The sequence below is a fragment of the Lutra lutra genome, chromosome 6 (assembly GCF_902655055.1).
Source record: "Lutra lutra chromosome 6, mLutLut1.2, whole genome shotgun sequence".
NCBI classification, from domain to species: domain Eukaryota; kingdom Metazoa; phylum Chordata; class Mammalia; order Carnivora; family Mustelidae; genus Lutra; species Lutra lutra.
This window is the reverse complement of record NC_062283.1, coordinates 124,359,931-124,376,597: the sequence shown is the minus strand read 5'-3', so window position 1 is coordinate 124,376,597 and position 16,667 is coordinate 124,359,931. Positions and strand designations below refer to the sequence as shown.

General features: G+C 32.7%; 1 protein-coding gene across 4 annotated transcripts in view; it reads right to left on the bottom strand.

Annotated features, from left to right (window-relative positions):
• Window positions 1-1,156: 1,156 nt before the first annotated feature.
• The window catches only part of GRIK2 (glutamate ionotropic receptor kainate type subunit 2), a 639,603-nt gene continuing 624,092 nt past the window's right edge, over window positions 1,157-16,667 (bottom strand). Inside the window, exons 16-18 of one of the 4 annotated variants that reach the window (XM_047734791.1) lie at window positions 14,984-15,234; window positions 4,046-4,180; window positions 1,557-1,693 (exon numbers count right to left, since the gene is read on the bottom strand). In XM_047734791.1, coding sequence (XP_047590747.1) covers window positions 4,061-4,180; window positions 14,984-15,234 — 371 coding nt within the window. In that variant the 3' untranslated portion in view covers window positions 1,557-1,693; window positions 4,046-4,060. Of the gene's footprint in view, window positions 1,694-4,041; window positions 4,181-5,823; window positions 5,911-14,983; window positions 15,235-16,667 lie in introns of all 4 variants that reach the window. The other 3 variants (XM_047734792.1, XM_047734793.1, XM_047734790.1) reach the window with 3 other exon arrangements.

Here is a 16,667-nt window from a genome sequence, read left to right as displayed (position 1 = left end):
GATTTTTTTTTTAATTTTGTGCATTGGATTCAAACAGCAAACTGTGTGCACTCAACTGTTATCACAATGTTGTCAAGAGGTCTGTGTCTTTTACCATTTTACACACAATTATTCATTACAGTATGTTTTCAGCCTCGTGGAAACCCGGGGTGTGGCATGGTAAGCAGTGGTGGTAGTGCACCTAGCTTTTATATTATCTAACTTGAAAATATTTCTCTTCTATGATTCCTTTTTTTCTTGATAAAAATAGTTTTCACCAAACGTTGGTGGTGCGCACGCACTACCATTCATGCTTGACATCACACCCCTGACAGGAACACATGTTCTTATTTTGTTGATAAAAAGTATTACAAAAATTTCCATACAAAAACTATTTTCATAGAAATCTTGCATTTCCACAAATAAACCTGAACATTTTTTTGAAAAAAACTGCTCAAGAATTTTGTTCATTTAACATTGTGACTGTATTGATAAATGCAGTCCACTTCAAAGTTCTCCACACATACTTTTCTATGGTTGACCAGTTCCCTTTCTCCTTTCACCGAGATCTGCCCAGGCTCCATCAAGTTCGTTTATAGCAGGAACGAGGGTTTAGGTTAACATAGCTGAATGTTAGAACGAAGGCTTCAGTCTTCCACATAACCATCGATACTCAGCCCTCTTTACAACTTACAACAAAGATTGCAAAACATCATCCTTTTTAATTCAGAATCTCTGAACCAACTGTTGCTTTTTTATTCTTGGGACGGGGTTGGGGAAAAGGTGTAAAGGGATAGGTAGGGATCTGGTAGAGTTGTATGTTAAATCTCCTGCCTTAGTAAATTTAAGAAAAAAACATTATTGCCTTAGTAATTGACATTTCTCTCTTAATCAGTGACACAGACTGTCAAAAGAAAGAAAGAAAGAAAGAAAAACACTGATGAATATTTGCTTTATATTCCACTTGCCATGAAATTCAGATTTGTTTTGCATTACATTTTTTTTCACATCCTATAAAAACATATCGTCTATTCAGATGATCATTATACTGAGTAGCTGGGAGCTAGGAACATCACCACCTCTATTATCTGGGTGTCAGAAGACTGTACTGTTTCTTCTAACACTACAGTTTTTGCTGATTCCAAGTATTTTTATGCTTAATGATTTTTTTTTTTTAACCGGGTACCCTTGGGGCATTGATATTCCACCTCCTGGCAACAGTTGGACTTCAAAAGGAACCTGTAATTTCTCACTGGACTGCATTTGAAACCAGCCACAAAATGCGCATGTAACATTCACTCAAAAGAAGGGAGGAACCCAGGATAAACAGTGTAACCCAGTGTAACTTGGTTGATCCATGATGCTTGTAAATCAAGTCTGATCATTGCAACTGCTAGGATCACAGAGTCTCTAGTTCATAGACACAGCGGCATGAGGTAACTCATTTTATTTTGCACAGGTTGCATATTTCCACAGGAAACATTCTCGCTAAATTGTTTGGAAAAAAAAAAAGACGACAGTTTGTGCTTGGGTGTTGGGCCTCCCAGCTTTATGCCATGGTTTCTTTACCTGGCAACCTTCTGTCGTTAAATGTGTGCATGTTGATGACTTCTTCTGTTTTCACAATAACCGGGGCCTGTGGCTTGTGTTTCAACCGACGCTGACACTTCAGGGACATTCTCAGCTCTTCCACCATGGCGCTACAGAAGGACCTCTAAGAATAACACAGAGAATGAGATGTTACAAAACAGATCAGCTGCAACTGCTCAGCAACAATATGAAAATCACTTTCAAGAGACTTGTCAACATAGGAGCCTTGAAGGTTTGAAAACTTTCATTATAGAAGTGATAGCGGTTGTTGCACTTATAACATACAATGCGTGATCATTAATGTATCTTAGTAAAGTGGGCTAGTTTAAAGAAAATCTCCACCTGATAGTGATATAAACTGCCAACAAGGAATGCATAGAATATGTCTATGTTGAATAGGATTTTCAGATTAAAATTGATTAACATCATAAAATATAGATCTACCTTAAAATTTAAATACAAACACATATACACAAATCAAGCAGAAATCCATTCTTGATCTTTTAACAGATTAGAAGAAATATCCTACTTTTTTAGATCACAACATGACATATGAAAATTTTCTTTAAACATGGATTCTTCATTGTGCATCTCAAAACAGAACAAAAATAGTACTCACACATTTAGACATAAAAACATGGAAAATTTCTGGTATTCAGTATATCTTTGTGGTATTGTGCCTATAAAACTATTGATGATGATTACAAACAAATATGATTTAATCATGAAATGACAAGCTGTAGCACATTAAAAGTACATGAACAGATATTAACTTTTTTTGGTCAACATCAGCTTGATAACTGAAAGCTGGCAAATAATTTATCCCATCAAGAAAAAAATGACCCTATAAATATTTTTTTTAATTCCCATTTCATTGGCAATAGATTTGTTAGAAATTCTGTGTATCTGGGGCTCATTATTACACATTCCTCACGATTCCTATTACAGAGTCATATATGTGAGACAAAATATTTATTAGTCTTCTTCCCCAACTAATTGAGATACACGTGTGTTAGTTACATATAAATCAGATTCATGAACCAGTTGCATATTGTAGTTGCAATTCAGATGGGCTGAGACTTTAGGCTCTTTCTGTGCAAGAACTAAAAATGTGGACAATGACCAAAAATGTGAACAAATATGAAAAATTTACACAATTCCAAAAGGAGATATGAAAACATAATGAAATAAACCTAATCAAATTAGCATGTATAGACTTATTTTTTGCTTTAGGTGTTGCTGCTTTATCGTTTATCAGCTTAGTCTAATTCCAAATAATATTTAATAACATATAAGTGGTTTATTTTTTAATATTTTGCATGCATAATCTTCTGTGACACTCAAAATAATACTTTGAGTTAAAGTAAGCATCTCTGTGACAGAAAACTGATTCAGAGAAAAGGAAAGCCACTTTCTACAGTTCATACCTGAGATGCCAGTAAGATATCCTGATAACCCAATTTTGTAATTTTTGACCCTGTCTTTGCATCTTCTTGTCCATTCCTGGCCTTATCCTCATTTCTCTTTTATGGGTTCCTGAACAGTTTCCTTAGTGGTCTTCTCAACTCTCTATCTGGGATATTCCTTTCCAAAAGGCTCACAGACACCAGAAAAATCTATTTTTAACTTGTCATTAATAGCATTTCTTTGTCTAAGAAACAAGTAAAATCTAAATCTGTTCCCCCACCCCCATTATATCTTCTCTGATTTAGCTTTCCTCCTTCCTCTTCACCCTCCCCATTTCTTTTTTCTATACACACACTCTTTCTCTGCTTGGACCTCCAGGGTTTTTCTCCTTTGCTTTTCCCTGCTCTAGGAGCCTGCAGAGTTCTTTCATCCTTCTTATCAATCCAACTTTACCCCTTTACCTCAGGACATGATTCACTTTTTAACTTATTCAGAAATCACTTTCCAGCTGACCAGGTTCATTATTTTCACTCAATTTGGTTTTGTCCCTTTAGTATTTTGCACTTATTATCAATTTTTTCTATCTGGCCTCAGGGACTTCAATGTATCCCTGTCACTAAATTGTAAAGAGCAGAAATCAAGTTTTCATGGCACTGACTGAACACACGTGTATTCTTTAAACTTTGACTAGATTTTAACTATAGCTACACATGACCCTAATATTTGAATTCTTACTTAACAATCCGTTTAATTCAATTGCTTAAGAAAGTTTTTTCAGAGGCTCGGTAAAATGCATGTATTCAAGAGACCTGACTAATCAAGGTAAAACTTTTGGTATTTGTTTAATAATATTAAATTAGTAAAGATATTAATTTATTAGTACTTATAATGGGTGATGATTAAATGCTACACATAAATTCCCCATTAACTTCAGTTACTGCCATGCATTATTTATAATGTGTTAAATTATACAGTTCAGAAGTTCATGAACTATATTTCTATTAAAGGATTTATATGACACCTGACAGCCAGTATATGGACACAGTGTTTCTCATTGCTTAATACCTACTATTAGATGTACTTATTAAGAACATGATGATAATGATGATGAAGATGGTGATGATGACAACACTGTAGAAATGGAAAAATCTGACTCCAAAAGGGGGAAGAATACATAGTCTTGAGGTAACTTAGTCTTGGCTCTCTGTTGAAACATTTAACAGAAGAATTGATTAGATAATATAACAAGGTCAGAACTTGATGCCATTGACACTTTAAAATGTTACAGGATGTGAATAACGTTGAATTGTTTGAAATAAGCCTTCATTTAAAATGAATAAATGTCCTGTATGTTAAATAATTGATCACACCCTCTTCTTGGCAAATTCGATTTGTAGACGTTTTGAATATAATTAGTTTCAAAAAATAATGGCATAGATATATTAATTAATTTTTTTGTCCATACTAAGAGACTGGCCTACACAACTGATTTCTTATGGATAAAAAGTCTTATATATATGCATCCAAAGATGAAATGACTCAATTTTATTTCTAGTAAGTTCAAGAGTAAACTGAACTTAGTACCCTACAATTAACTTCACACTACAAATAAAGTCATATAAAGTTCTTTTTAGATAATTTTATATATTGTATAACATTTATAATGCTGCATAATATAAAATGTAGGTAAGAAACCTACATCAAAGATCACAATACTTTCATCTTTTATAAATTAAATTGTCTTAAATGGATTATATTTACAAATTTAGAAACTCTGGAAATTATAAACATGTAACCCCACCATTACCGTTTTAGGTTTTGTCTATTCTACAAAGCTATTAGAAAGTGAACATTTTAATCAAACAGCCTTTAATCAACCAAACAATAGCTTTGGTTATTTAATGTCAAATTACTACTTTTATTACATTTTTTTTCTCTGAATGAGCTGAATTTTGCCAGTTCTCTTTTGATATATCACTGTCCATTTACCTAAGAAATAGTTTTATTTTAGGTTACTAATAAAGTCACTGGGAGACCACAGGTTCTCTTTTCACATGTAGAATTATTTCTAATCCTTCACAAAACCGTGAAAACCTTAAGACCCAAGCAAGAGTTTAACAACAACATGGGAAATTTAAACAATTTAATGATATTATAAAGTACTGTTCATTTGTGACACCAGGCAAATACATGTTCTTTACTTTTTTTAAGCTTTACAATGCAAATTGCATATTGTAATCTATGTTAAGAATCTAAAGTTGAAACTATAGATACACTTGTGGATTATAGTTGTTTCTCTGTGCTGTGTGTGGCCAGAAAATTACTATGTCTAACTTTTAAATAAAGTTCTAATGTTGTCATTCAAGAGACAATGTCTTTCCTACTTCATATAATAATTGGAATTTTGAAAAAACGACTCTTTGTTGAACTGTGAAATAAGGCTTTGAAAAACCCAAGGACACTTAGCAGGAGTCTCCTGACTTGTAATAAAAAAGAAGGAAAAGCAGGAGCGGGTGGAGGGGGAAGAGGGCGGAGGAAAGGAGAAAGGAGAGCAGAAGAAAGAATAAAAACAAATGAGAGCAACAGAAAGCGAAGAAATGAAGGAGGGAATATGGGATGGAGGGAGGAAGTCAGGCAAAGGCAAAGCAGGGAGGAAGGGGGGGTGGGAGAAAGAAAAAGAAACTATGTTGCTTTTTTTTTCAAGTCACTTTTCCTTAAGAATGGAAAACCACAAGTTGTGTCATTAAATAAGGTAAGTTTCTTAGGGTGAAAACAACCACAAAAATGTTTCTCCACATTAATATAACAGACTACAAAAAGAAAAAAGAAAGGCACAAAGATACTAACCATTATTAAAAACCTCTTTTAGTAAGTTTCAAAAGTTTACTAAACAGTGTCTGGATGGTAGGGTGGCACTAACCATATAGAAGATTCCTGAAAATGAAAATTTAAATCTTTGAGCTGTTAGCATGTATAATTGCATTTAAATTAGTAAAACTCATTATCAAATTTACTATATTTAATGAGGCAACCTGTATTTACACATCGCTAATTCTAGAAATGATGAAGGTCTGGAAAACTTAAAAGTATAGATTTGGCTATATTTACCTTTTTTTAAAACAAAGCTGTATTTTTATTTTGAGTATAATAAGACAACAACATAATCCACAGGAAAATGTTCTCAAGAATATCATTATTGGTGTATAGGATAATTTATTCTTAATAGCTTAACTTTCTAATTTATAGATGTGTTTATATGATCACATGATGTGACAGCACTTGGCAAAGCACATGATTTTTTAAAAAGTACAAATCTAGGTGTAAATATGTTCCACATTGAACACTGGCATAAACTACATTTTTAAGTTAAGATCTTTATATTTAGTGATGTCTCTTTGAAAAAACAGAAACTGATGAAAAATAACCAATTTGAATTTTTAAACTCTGAAGCTTGTCACTTCCATGTTGAATATATGTAGTCATTTATCCCCCAAAGGCAAAATAATGATAAGATATTATGCACTGTGTATTTATATTTTAAGGAGGAAACTATTTTAAATGTCTTGCTATTCTATTCTTTGATAGTATAAAATGAACTAAATGAGACTCCAATATCCATTCAGGATAATTTCCAACCATTTTTGCATATAGTTCCTATTGGAAATCCCACCAAAACATCTTCAAGCTACCTTATCAGATTGTAGCTCAATATTCTAACATACACTAGCATATATTAACTAAACTTATTTTGTGTTTGTCCTTTAAATTGTTAACTGAGTATGGATAGTCAGTCCATTCTCACATACTTTTCTAATTAATTTCTGAAGCCTTAGGCCATTTGACCAAGAATTCAAAGTCACATGTCATAAAGACAAATTGGAACAGTCACTGTGGATCCCCGCATAAAATTATCCCACATTACATAATAACTAAATCAACTAAATAATAACTAAAATGGCATAAAAGTATATAGAACATAATCAGTGATATTTTATATAAATATTCCTGTATTAAATGAGGAAAATACTTGTCATTTAATATGACATATTCCTTTTGATTTATACTCTTTTTAAATGACAAGATTTTTAAAATATCAAATTTAAAATATCAAAGAGCTATACATCAGAAGCATAAATTGACCTCAGGCTATATGAATGTAACAGTGAAGCAATGAGAGATGGAAAATGACTAGTTAAGACACTCATGTCAAAAATGTATATAGCATCTTTGATCTTGATACTCAGTTCCAGAGAGGCTCTCATTTTGGGGAAAAAAAATGTTATTTAGATTAGCTGCGCACTGTCAGACGGGACCTTTTACCATCAGGTTTGGCCGTGATCTTAATACATCATCACTTTAATTTTACAGCTAGAGAAACTCAAACTCAAGAAGTCACATTATCGACCCAAGGTTATGCATATAACTGGTATCAGAGCTCAAAGAAGAGTGCTGTCCTCCTAACATTCTATGAATGCTTTTATTATATCAGCCCGCCTCCTGAACACTGACTTGAATTTCAGTGGAACCTTTTACCTGGACTCTGTTCTTAATCAATGTTAATTTTTGAATAGTAAGTAATAAATCAGACAAAAAAATATGGGGCAAAAAGAAATACATTTTTTAATGAATAAAATGACAAAGCATCCTATGCTTTAGGAGGGGTTATTTTACAATGATAAACGTAACGAAAGATGAAAATATTCTCAGAAACCTTGACTCTTACAGAAACGGTTTACTGAATTTCTTTATATTGCATTTAGCAAATACAGTGAGTCAGAGAAAAATGAAGCATCATTATACATTTTTACACTTCCTCTACTTAAGCTCGAAAAATCAATGAATAAGGTCTGACAAGATTCAACACCACTTTAGTCAATACGGCTATGAAATGCATTTTAAGAAAAAGCAATGTTAATCATCACTTTCTTGCTAGCAGTCATAATGATACAATTTTCAACAAAACATATAACATCCACATATCTAATGTTGAATTCCAGGAAAGCTCTCTCTTTTTAAGATCCAGCAGTTAAAATGCATCAGCTTTATGAATAATAAGTATATTCTAGCAATAGCTGCTTACTACACACCAGACATGTGCAGAAGACTCAATGTATGTTAACTATCTTCCTTTATGGGGTATTCATAACCCAAGTATTTGTTTATATTAAGAGATGTATAGAAAGGTTAAGTCATTTTATCCAAAGTTGAACAAAGTTGAGAAAGGAGCCCAAATCTTTTTTTTTTTTTTTTTTTAATTCTAAAACTCATGCATAATTGTCTGGGAAAGTGAAATAACTAGACAGTGCTTAAGATTAAAGCCCACAATCTGTTTATCTAATTCAAACTCTCACTCTACATATTGCATCGATGCAACTTCAAGAAGAAAAATAATCAGGAAAAATAGTTAAATATTCCACATCCATTCTGTGCAATATGCTATAGCTCCGAAAGTGTGAAAGTAGACATCTTTGACTTTGGGAAACACTTGACCCTTGAGACACTTATCCTAATGTGCACAATATGGATAATGATATTCGCATCGTTCTCGGGGTAACTTTGTATTCAAACGAGATGGTATTCTTTAGAAACTCTTAAGTCATTTATAAAAATAAGGTAGTAAAATTATTATCCATTCAGCTACAATCTTAATTTTAAAACATCATTTATGTGCATAAATAGAGACTGGCTTAATCACTAACTAATGACTTAAAAATCCTTAGGTGATTTGGAACTAGATTAGTGAATAACATAAAGATTAGCATTTCACGTTTCACTTATTTGTGGAGCATAACAAATAGCATGGAGGACAAGGGGAGATGGAGAGGAGAAGGGAGTTGAGGGAAATTGGAAGGGGAGGTGAACCATGAGAGACTATGGACTCTGAAAAACGATCTGAGAATTTTGAAGGGGTGGGGGGTGGGAGGTTGGGGGCACCAGGTGGTGGGTATTGTAGAGGGCACGGATTGCATGGAGCACTGGGTGTGGTGCAAAAATAATGAATACTGTTATGCTGAAAAAATAAAAAAAAAAAAAAAGATTAGCATCTCACTTTTAAGTCTGATTTGATATTTATATTTAAAAACATTTTTAAAAACCATCCAGGTAATTCTTATATAGGTCATTTGTAGAAATTAAGGGACACTCTGCTCTTAGACAAAGGCAGTAACATAAAAATAATACAAAATGGACTATTTGTCTAAAGTCTATTTTCAACTTTTAATTTCGAATAGCCACATGCTTTGTGGCTAATTTATTATACTGTAAATAGAACTTCTAACTTCTAAAAAGCTAAATGCAGTTAACTTTCCAAAGCACAGCTGTTCTGTGGTTTGTTGATAGGCATTACTTGCAAAAGGTAAATATTGAAATAAAATCTTTACTGATGATTTATAACCATGTTTGCCTTCCTATGCCTTGTCCAATAAATGGTCTCTTTTAAAAAGCATTGCTCCTGATAGAACAAATTCTTTAGCATTCGGAAAGTGACAACCTGTTTTCATTCTTTCTGGTTCCACGAAATACAGATCCAACCAGCTTTGAAAAGTGTTTTCCTTTTAAGTATCTTTCACCCAGGATCCCTAGTCTTACAGCATTAAATTAACCCACTCTGACTTTTTCTTTGTTTTCCTCTAAATTGTACTATTTTCATTAGCTGGTCCTTCTAGTTTGAGTTACAGCTTCCTTCTATATTTGTTATTCAACTATAGATTGAAGAGCATTCTATGTGCCCTTCAAAATTTTTTTTTTTAACTTTCAGTGTCTGGAAAAACATCATTATTTAGAGATTATTTGGACTTTGACATACCAGCGTTCTATAATACAAATAACAACATTGACTAAAATGTACTACATCCTGAAAAACAACAATACCAAGTAGTTCTTAAAATGTACTTCAATCATCTTAAAGGAAAGTTCAAATCAATACAAATTCAATATCTGAGCAATAAATTGTCTATTTTTCTAATTCTCGGACATTTTGACTAAATATTGTTAAAACTTAAGTAATAAGAAAGAATATGTTTGCTGCTAAGTCTGTCAGGAAACTCAGAGATTCTTGTTCAAACTGTTCAATAAAAACCATTTTTACAAGCAAATCCATTTTCAATTGCAGGGAAAGAAAATATTTCTGTATATAAATCAGACAAAAAATTAAATTGTGTAAGTTACATTATTATTCTTTCTGGAAATCAGAAGTCAGAAATATGTACATCTTAAAAAAGAGGACACGTTAAAATATTTAAGAAATGGTGAATGATTTTAAACATTAATTGAACCATAATTCAGTCATAAAATAGTTTAGTTAAAATTAAAATAATTACTATCACTTCAAATTCTAAAACCAGCATATTATCATACATATGATCAGAGAAAACAAAACTTTGTATCTTAAGTAACTTTCTTCAGTTTAAGTAGATTTAGCGAGGGGAAATAGGACCTTTGAAGCAAATCCACATGACCTGAAATTCACTGACAATTGTCTCAGATGTATAATAGTTTCTTGGATTGTTACTGAATGAAACTTAAATACTAATATTTTTTAAATCAGGGAACAGGAAGGCAAGAAGAAAATCAATTACAAAATATAAGTATTGATTAGTTACTTTTTCAGACACATTCAGAATGGAAAAACATTTTGAGGATCTTTCCAAATGGTCAAGTTATATTTTGGAAAAACCAGAAAAATAAATACCTACTTATTTTAAAAGTTCAAATAAATGAAAAGCAATGTATCTTTGATGTATTAATATTTGCATCAAATAAAAACCACGAAGTATTATCAAAACTGTAATACACCATCTTGTGGTTATCTGAAAGGAATGCAATTTATGGTTTTTGAAGCTTCAGGGGCCATGTATTTCAGCATTTTCTTCTGCTTTCAGTTTTAACCTTTCTTCATTTAAAAATGATACTTTCTTACACTACCCCTAATTATCAAAAATATAAAAAAGTTATAGTCATCAATATTGTATCTGGCAGCCTATTTAGATAAAGATGGGAAATTTCATTTTTTTCTAATCCTGTAATACTATAGCCTAAAGAAAGAAGCAAGAGAATAGAGAAAGAGAACAGAAGAGAGATAGCAAAGAATATTTGGGCCAGGATTATGAATAATGTATCATTGCTTACATTCAATGTGCAAAATATAATTCCTTGCATGTTCAGTTCTCAATTCAGTATTGAGTAAATGAATGATCACAAATATTTACCTACTTTTAAAATTTAACAAATGTAATTAAAGTCACAATTGTAAGTATAAATAAACTGAATTTTATATGTCCTCATGCATATCCTGTGATAAATCTGGGAATATTTTATGGTTAATTTTAATAAATTAAGTAATGTGTTAAATGAACTATAGAGTTCAACTAAATAAAGTCTTTCCTTAAGAAAAATAAAAAAGAATTGAGTCCAAGAATTGGACTTACCATAATAAATAAAAATGGGTCACTTCTAATAAATCCATAAGAATTTATTTTATAAACACAGTTCATTTGAACTATATAGAAACATAGTTCTTTTTTATTCTTTATGATATACTTTTCTAAATCGTTTCCTGGCATCAACTTCATTATTAATCTGAATAGATAGAAGGAAAATATAAATAAGTAAATAGATGATAGAGATAGATCATCCCTTTGGGACCCTGGAGATACAAACCAATAATGCTATGTCTTTGTCCTACAGGAACTGAGAGTCTCATAGGGAGAGAGGCACCCACACAGAGAAACCAGTATCAATAAAATAGTGTGCTAAGGGAGAATGGAGATGTGCATAGGCTTCACAGAGAAAAGGTATCCAGACTTAATAATTGATGTGGTTTAAAATGGACAAAATGCCTTCCTAACTTTCTCAAAGGAGTAGGAAATGTTTTTGAAATGATGATGGTACCTGAAATCACCTAAGTGGAAAAAAAAAAAAAAAGTAAGATGCACATCATAGATTTTTCCACTGGAATAAGAAATGAATACCCAACACCAGCTTCTGGAATTAGCTGTGTCCTGTACACACATCCATTACATCTATTGATTAAGGAAAGCTTTCTGGGCAAGTTGATACCTAGTCTTGAATGACAACAGTCTAAAATGACTATCATATGATCTCCCTGATATGAGGGAGAGAAGATGCAACATGGGGGGTTAAGGGGTAGGAGAAGAGTAAATGAAACAAGATGGGATTGGGAGGGAGACAAACCATAAGTGACTCTTAATCTCACAAAACAAACTGAGGGTTGATGGGGGGAGGAGGGTTGGGAGAGGGGGGTGGGGTTATGGACATTGGGGAGGGTATGTGCTATGGTGAGTGCTGTGAAGTGTGTAAACCTGGCGATTCACAGACCTGTACCCCTGGGGATAAAAATATATTATATGTTTAAAAAAATAATAAAATTTAAATTAAAAAATAAATAAATAAAAAAAAATAAAATGACTAGAAGGAGTTTGCCAGACAGAAAAATGGTCAAGATTTGTTTAAGTCAAATGGAAGAAGATTTGAAAAAGCCAAAAGACCTTGGAAAATTGGAAGTAATTTAGTTTGACTAGAATAAAGGTACAAATTGGGGAAAAACAAAAAATTGAACTATAATGGTAGACAGGGGCATCCTGACGTGCCTCATCTGCTAAGCTAGGGAATTTGGATTTCATTATGAAACTATGTGGAGACAGAGTGTGAAAGCATTGGAGAATGTGACTAATAATCCTCACATAATATCAACACAGTTGTTTATTCGCTTCATCTGCTTCAGTCAAGAAAGGTTTTCCTTTCCCTAATTGTTTTAGAAGGCCATGCAGGTCCATAGAAATTCAAGAGAGCTGAATTTCAACCAAACTAGGCTTTTATAGTAAGTATGCAGAAGGTTATTTTAGAGAATTAAATCCCTACATTCTTTGTTTTGGGGTTGTTTTATCTTGTTTTTAGCAGAAAACTTATAGACTAATTGTGCATAAAAACACAGCCTAGGTAAATCATATGACTAGGACACAAAGTGACAAGGGCAATAGGATACCACATGTATCAAGAGAGTAATTACTCCTTGGTTTTAACACTGAGCTCTAACTGAAAGAAAATCATTGCATATGGAGATTTGAGATTCCAATTAGAAAACCCAAATTCCTTCTGTAATTTTTGGACTCATTTTAAGTATTAACTAACCAAATGACACATTTATTGCCAAATTATAGTAAAAATGGAAATTGATGAGTTAATGTTTTTTTGTCTTTGATTCGTTCTTTGAATTTGATTTCAAAACTGATTTTGACACTACAGAAAGGATCATAATAAAAAAAACATATCTCCCTGATAAGAGGAATTTGAGAGGCAGAGTGGGGGGTTTGAGGGGGTAGGGAAGGAAAAAAATGAAACAAGATGGGATTGGGAGGGGGACAAACCATAAAAGACTATTAATCTTACAAAATAAACTGACGGTTACTGGGGGGAGGGGGGTGTGGAGAGGGTGGTTGGGTTACGGATATTGGGGAGGGTATGTGCTATGGTGAGTGCTGTGAAGTATGTAAACCTGACGATTCATACACCTGTACCCCGGGGCAAATAATACATTATATGTTAATTTTTAAAAATATTGAGACTATTTGTTGATCACACCAGTGCAACAAATATTTGATTTAGCCCAAGTCATCAGATATAACCATCTTGAATGTTGTGGGGAAATAAATCATATGATTTTCTAAATTCTTCAAACTTTTGAGTTGGTAATTTTATTCAAGGGCAAAAAGAGACCTTCAAACTACTCATTTATAAAAATATTATTTCTCAGTGTTAAATACTATAGTCAAGTAAAAATATACAAATACTGTATCCAAAATTTTGATTCCATAAAGGAGAATTAATTGCAACTAAATTACCAAAGACAGAGGAAAATGTTTTTGTTTTTCAAAAATAGTTTTAAAGTTGTCCATGTTCAAAGAATATTAGCAAAATATATTTACCTTATATTAATATATGACATTATCCTTAATTTCATATGTTTTCTCTTCATATTTACCAGTAACAGTTCAAAAACCTCTTAAATATGAAAGAGAATATAATCTCACTATGACACACGGTCTAAAGGTTAAGCCTTACAAAATTTTTTTATTAAAAAAAAACAAAAGAAATGTTTATATACAAAAAATAAATGAGGTGCTAGAAGATTTAAAAATGGTAAAGCAGTATTTCATGTTCAGAGCTATAAATTTACATACAAAAAGTTTCATGTACTTTCATCTGAGAGATTTTTCTATAAATATCCCTTATATTTATAGAACTGAAGAAATTATAGCACTAGAAATATATAATTTGAATGAGATTCACAAATTTTTCAAGAATGGAACATAAAGACATTTGTACAAAAGACTAAGTATATTAAAACCTCGAGAAAAAAATGCCATAGTCTCAGTATATTTGAGGTTTATAAATATTCTTCTAAAGATTCTGGTGCCAAGGAATAAAGGATTTATTAAATGGCAAGAAAGGAACGACAGTATTTCCACACATTCACTAATTTAGAAAATTAACTGTAATTTCCACCATGCAAGTTACAATTCTTTTTTCAATTAGAAAATTATTGGACTAAACATCTTCAAATAAAAATCTCATCTACCTTCTAACTTGAAACCTTCTTCCAGATTGTACTTTAAAACATGTTTTATCTATAGAGAAGTATTCTTTCCTTCATGTTACAATTTTCGATTTTTGCTTCCTTCATTAATTGCATTTCTCCATTGAACTAACTGCAATGAACTTCAAGCAGCAGAAGTTTCTCTTTTTCTCAGGCCTCAATAACAGGAGAAATAGTCACTTGTTCTGAAGCTGGCTTTAATTTAAACATATTCTTTTAAAATAAAAATCACAAGGGTGTTCCTGATTATTTCTGTGAACCTTCGTTAGCTAACAATTGGCAGAAGACAATTAGCGGTCACCGTTCTAAGCATTACCCTTGCTTGGAAAAATCAAAAATAGTTTGTTTTATTATAACAACAATTGCTTTAAATTGTAAAAAAGTGACATTTACCTTTTCCAATTGAGCGTTTTTTTTGGATTTGTATAAAAACTCTCCCACCGCCACAAAAACTGAGAGCACCAAGCCGGCTGCCAGAACAATGAAGATGCCACCAATATTTTGAACCCCCAGGGCACTGGCCTCCTTGCTCTCCTCCTCAGGACAGCCATTGCCTCTCCACCACTTCTCCTTCATCATGTGCAGCTTGCCTTCCTCTTGCAGCTGAAGAATTGCTATGGTGATTTTGTCTCTATATGGAGAACCTAAGAAAAGAGAGGGTATGTTAACTCTTTCAAGGAACCCAGAGTTTTATAATCAAAAGTTAACATGATGAGAAGAGGACAGAGCTTTGTTCAAACGCTCCAGAGCATGCCAATTATTTATTTTTGGTAAAGAAAAACAACTGACCAAGGATAGAAATTTACTTTTTTTAAAAAATAATTTTTATTTATTTATTTGACAAAGAGAGAGATCACAAGTAGGCAGAGAGGAAGGCAGAGAGAGAGGAAGGGGAAGCAGGCTCCCCACTGAGCAGAGAGACTGATGCCGGGCTTCATCCCAGGACCCTGGGATCATGACCTGAGCCGAAGGCAGAGGCTTAACCCACTGAGCCACCCAGGCACCCCAAGGATAGAAATTTAATGAAAGAAGTAATTAACAACATAAAGTAATGTTTCTGATTTTGAAGGATAAAATCATCTCCTTTTAAAAGTCAGGAAATTCAGAGCACTGGAAATTAAGTAAAACCAAAGTAGAAACCTAAAAAAGAAATTGATAAAGTACAAGGATATTTAGCTAATATATAGGAATCACTCCACACTGAAACAAAACATTGATAAACCAGTAATCTCTCTTTTCAGGAAAGTTGTGGGAAAAGTTGTGTTTCCCAGGATCAACAGGCTATACTCAGTGGTAGCTAATACTTTGGGAGTGATAGGTACTTACTCCTATTTTTTCTTTAATCTGAATAACAGAAATAACGGTCTTCTACAGACTTGGATCCTTCAAAAATCATCATGGTAATACACTGTAAGTTTTTTGTGGTTTTTTTGTTTGTTTGTTTGTTTGTTTGTTTGGTTTGGTTTGTTTTAGTTTATTTATTATTTTATTTTTTGGGGGGGAAATGTTCTCTCCGGTGGAGGTAACTGTATAAATGAAATTTAGTATTTATGTTGATGGGGGCAGATATTCATCTGAATTAGCTGTTATATGATAAGGAATAACTTTTCTAATTAGTTGCCCAAAAGCATAGAATAAAACTCAACGACATGCATCTTTCAACACCTATCCCAAGGGACTAGTGTTACCTCTTTTTCCCACCCAGAAATAGCCTATATCTAAAGTTTCATCTTCTTTCCTAAAACACTATACTGCAAATTCCATTTTTCTGCATCTCCTCATTCATAAGTTCTTTTGTTTACAGAAAAATACTAATTTTCAAATTTTGCAACTTTGCTCAAAGTGCAGAATAGTAGATTACAGCCGCTTATATACAATCGGCGTGGACGTTCCTAACTATGCTGACACGACAGATCGTTCTGGTACATACCTGTTGTAAGAGTGTCAGGAAAAAGTAAGTAAAACATGTATACACATACAGGTGTGTACCTCCATATGTATAGAGAAGCCACCCAGTTACATCCCACTGTTTGCAAGTGTTGCAAAGTAACCGGAACCTCAACTAATTTAAATTCAG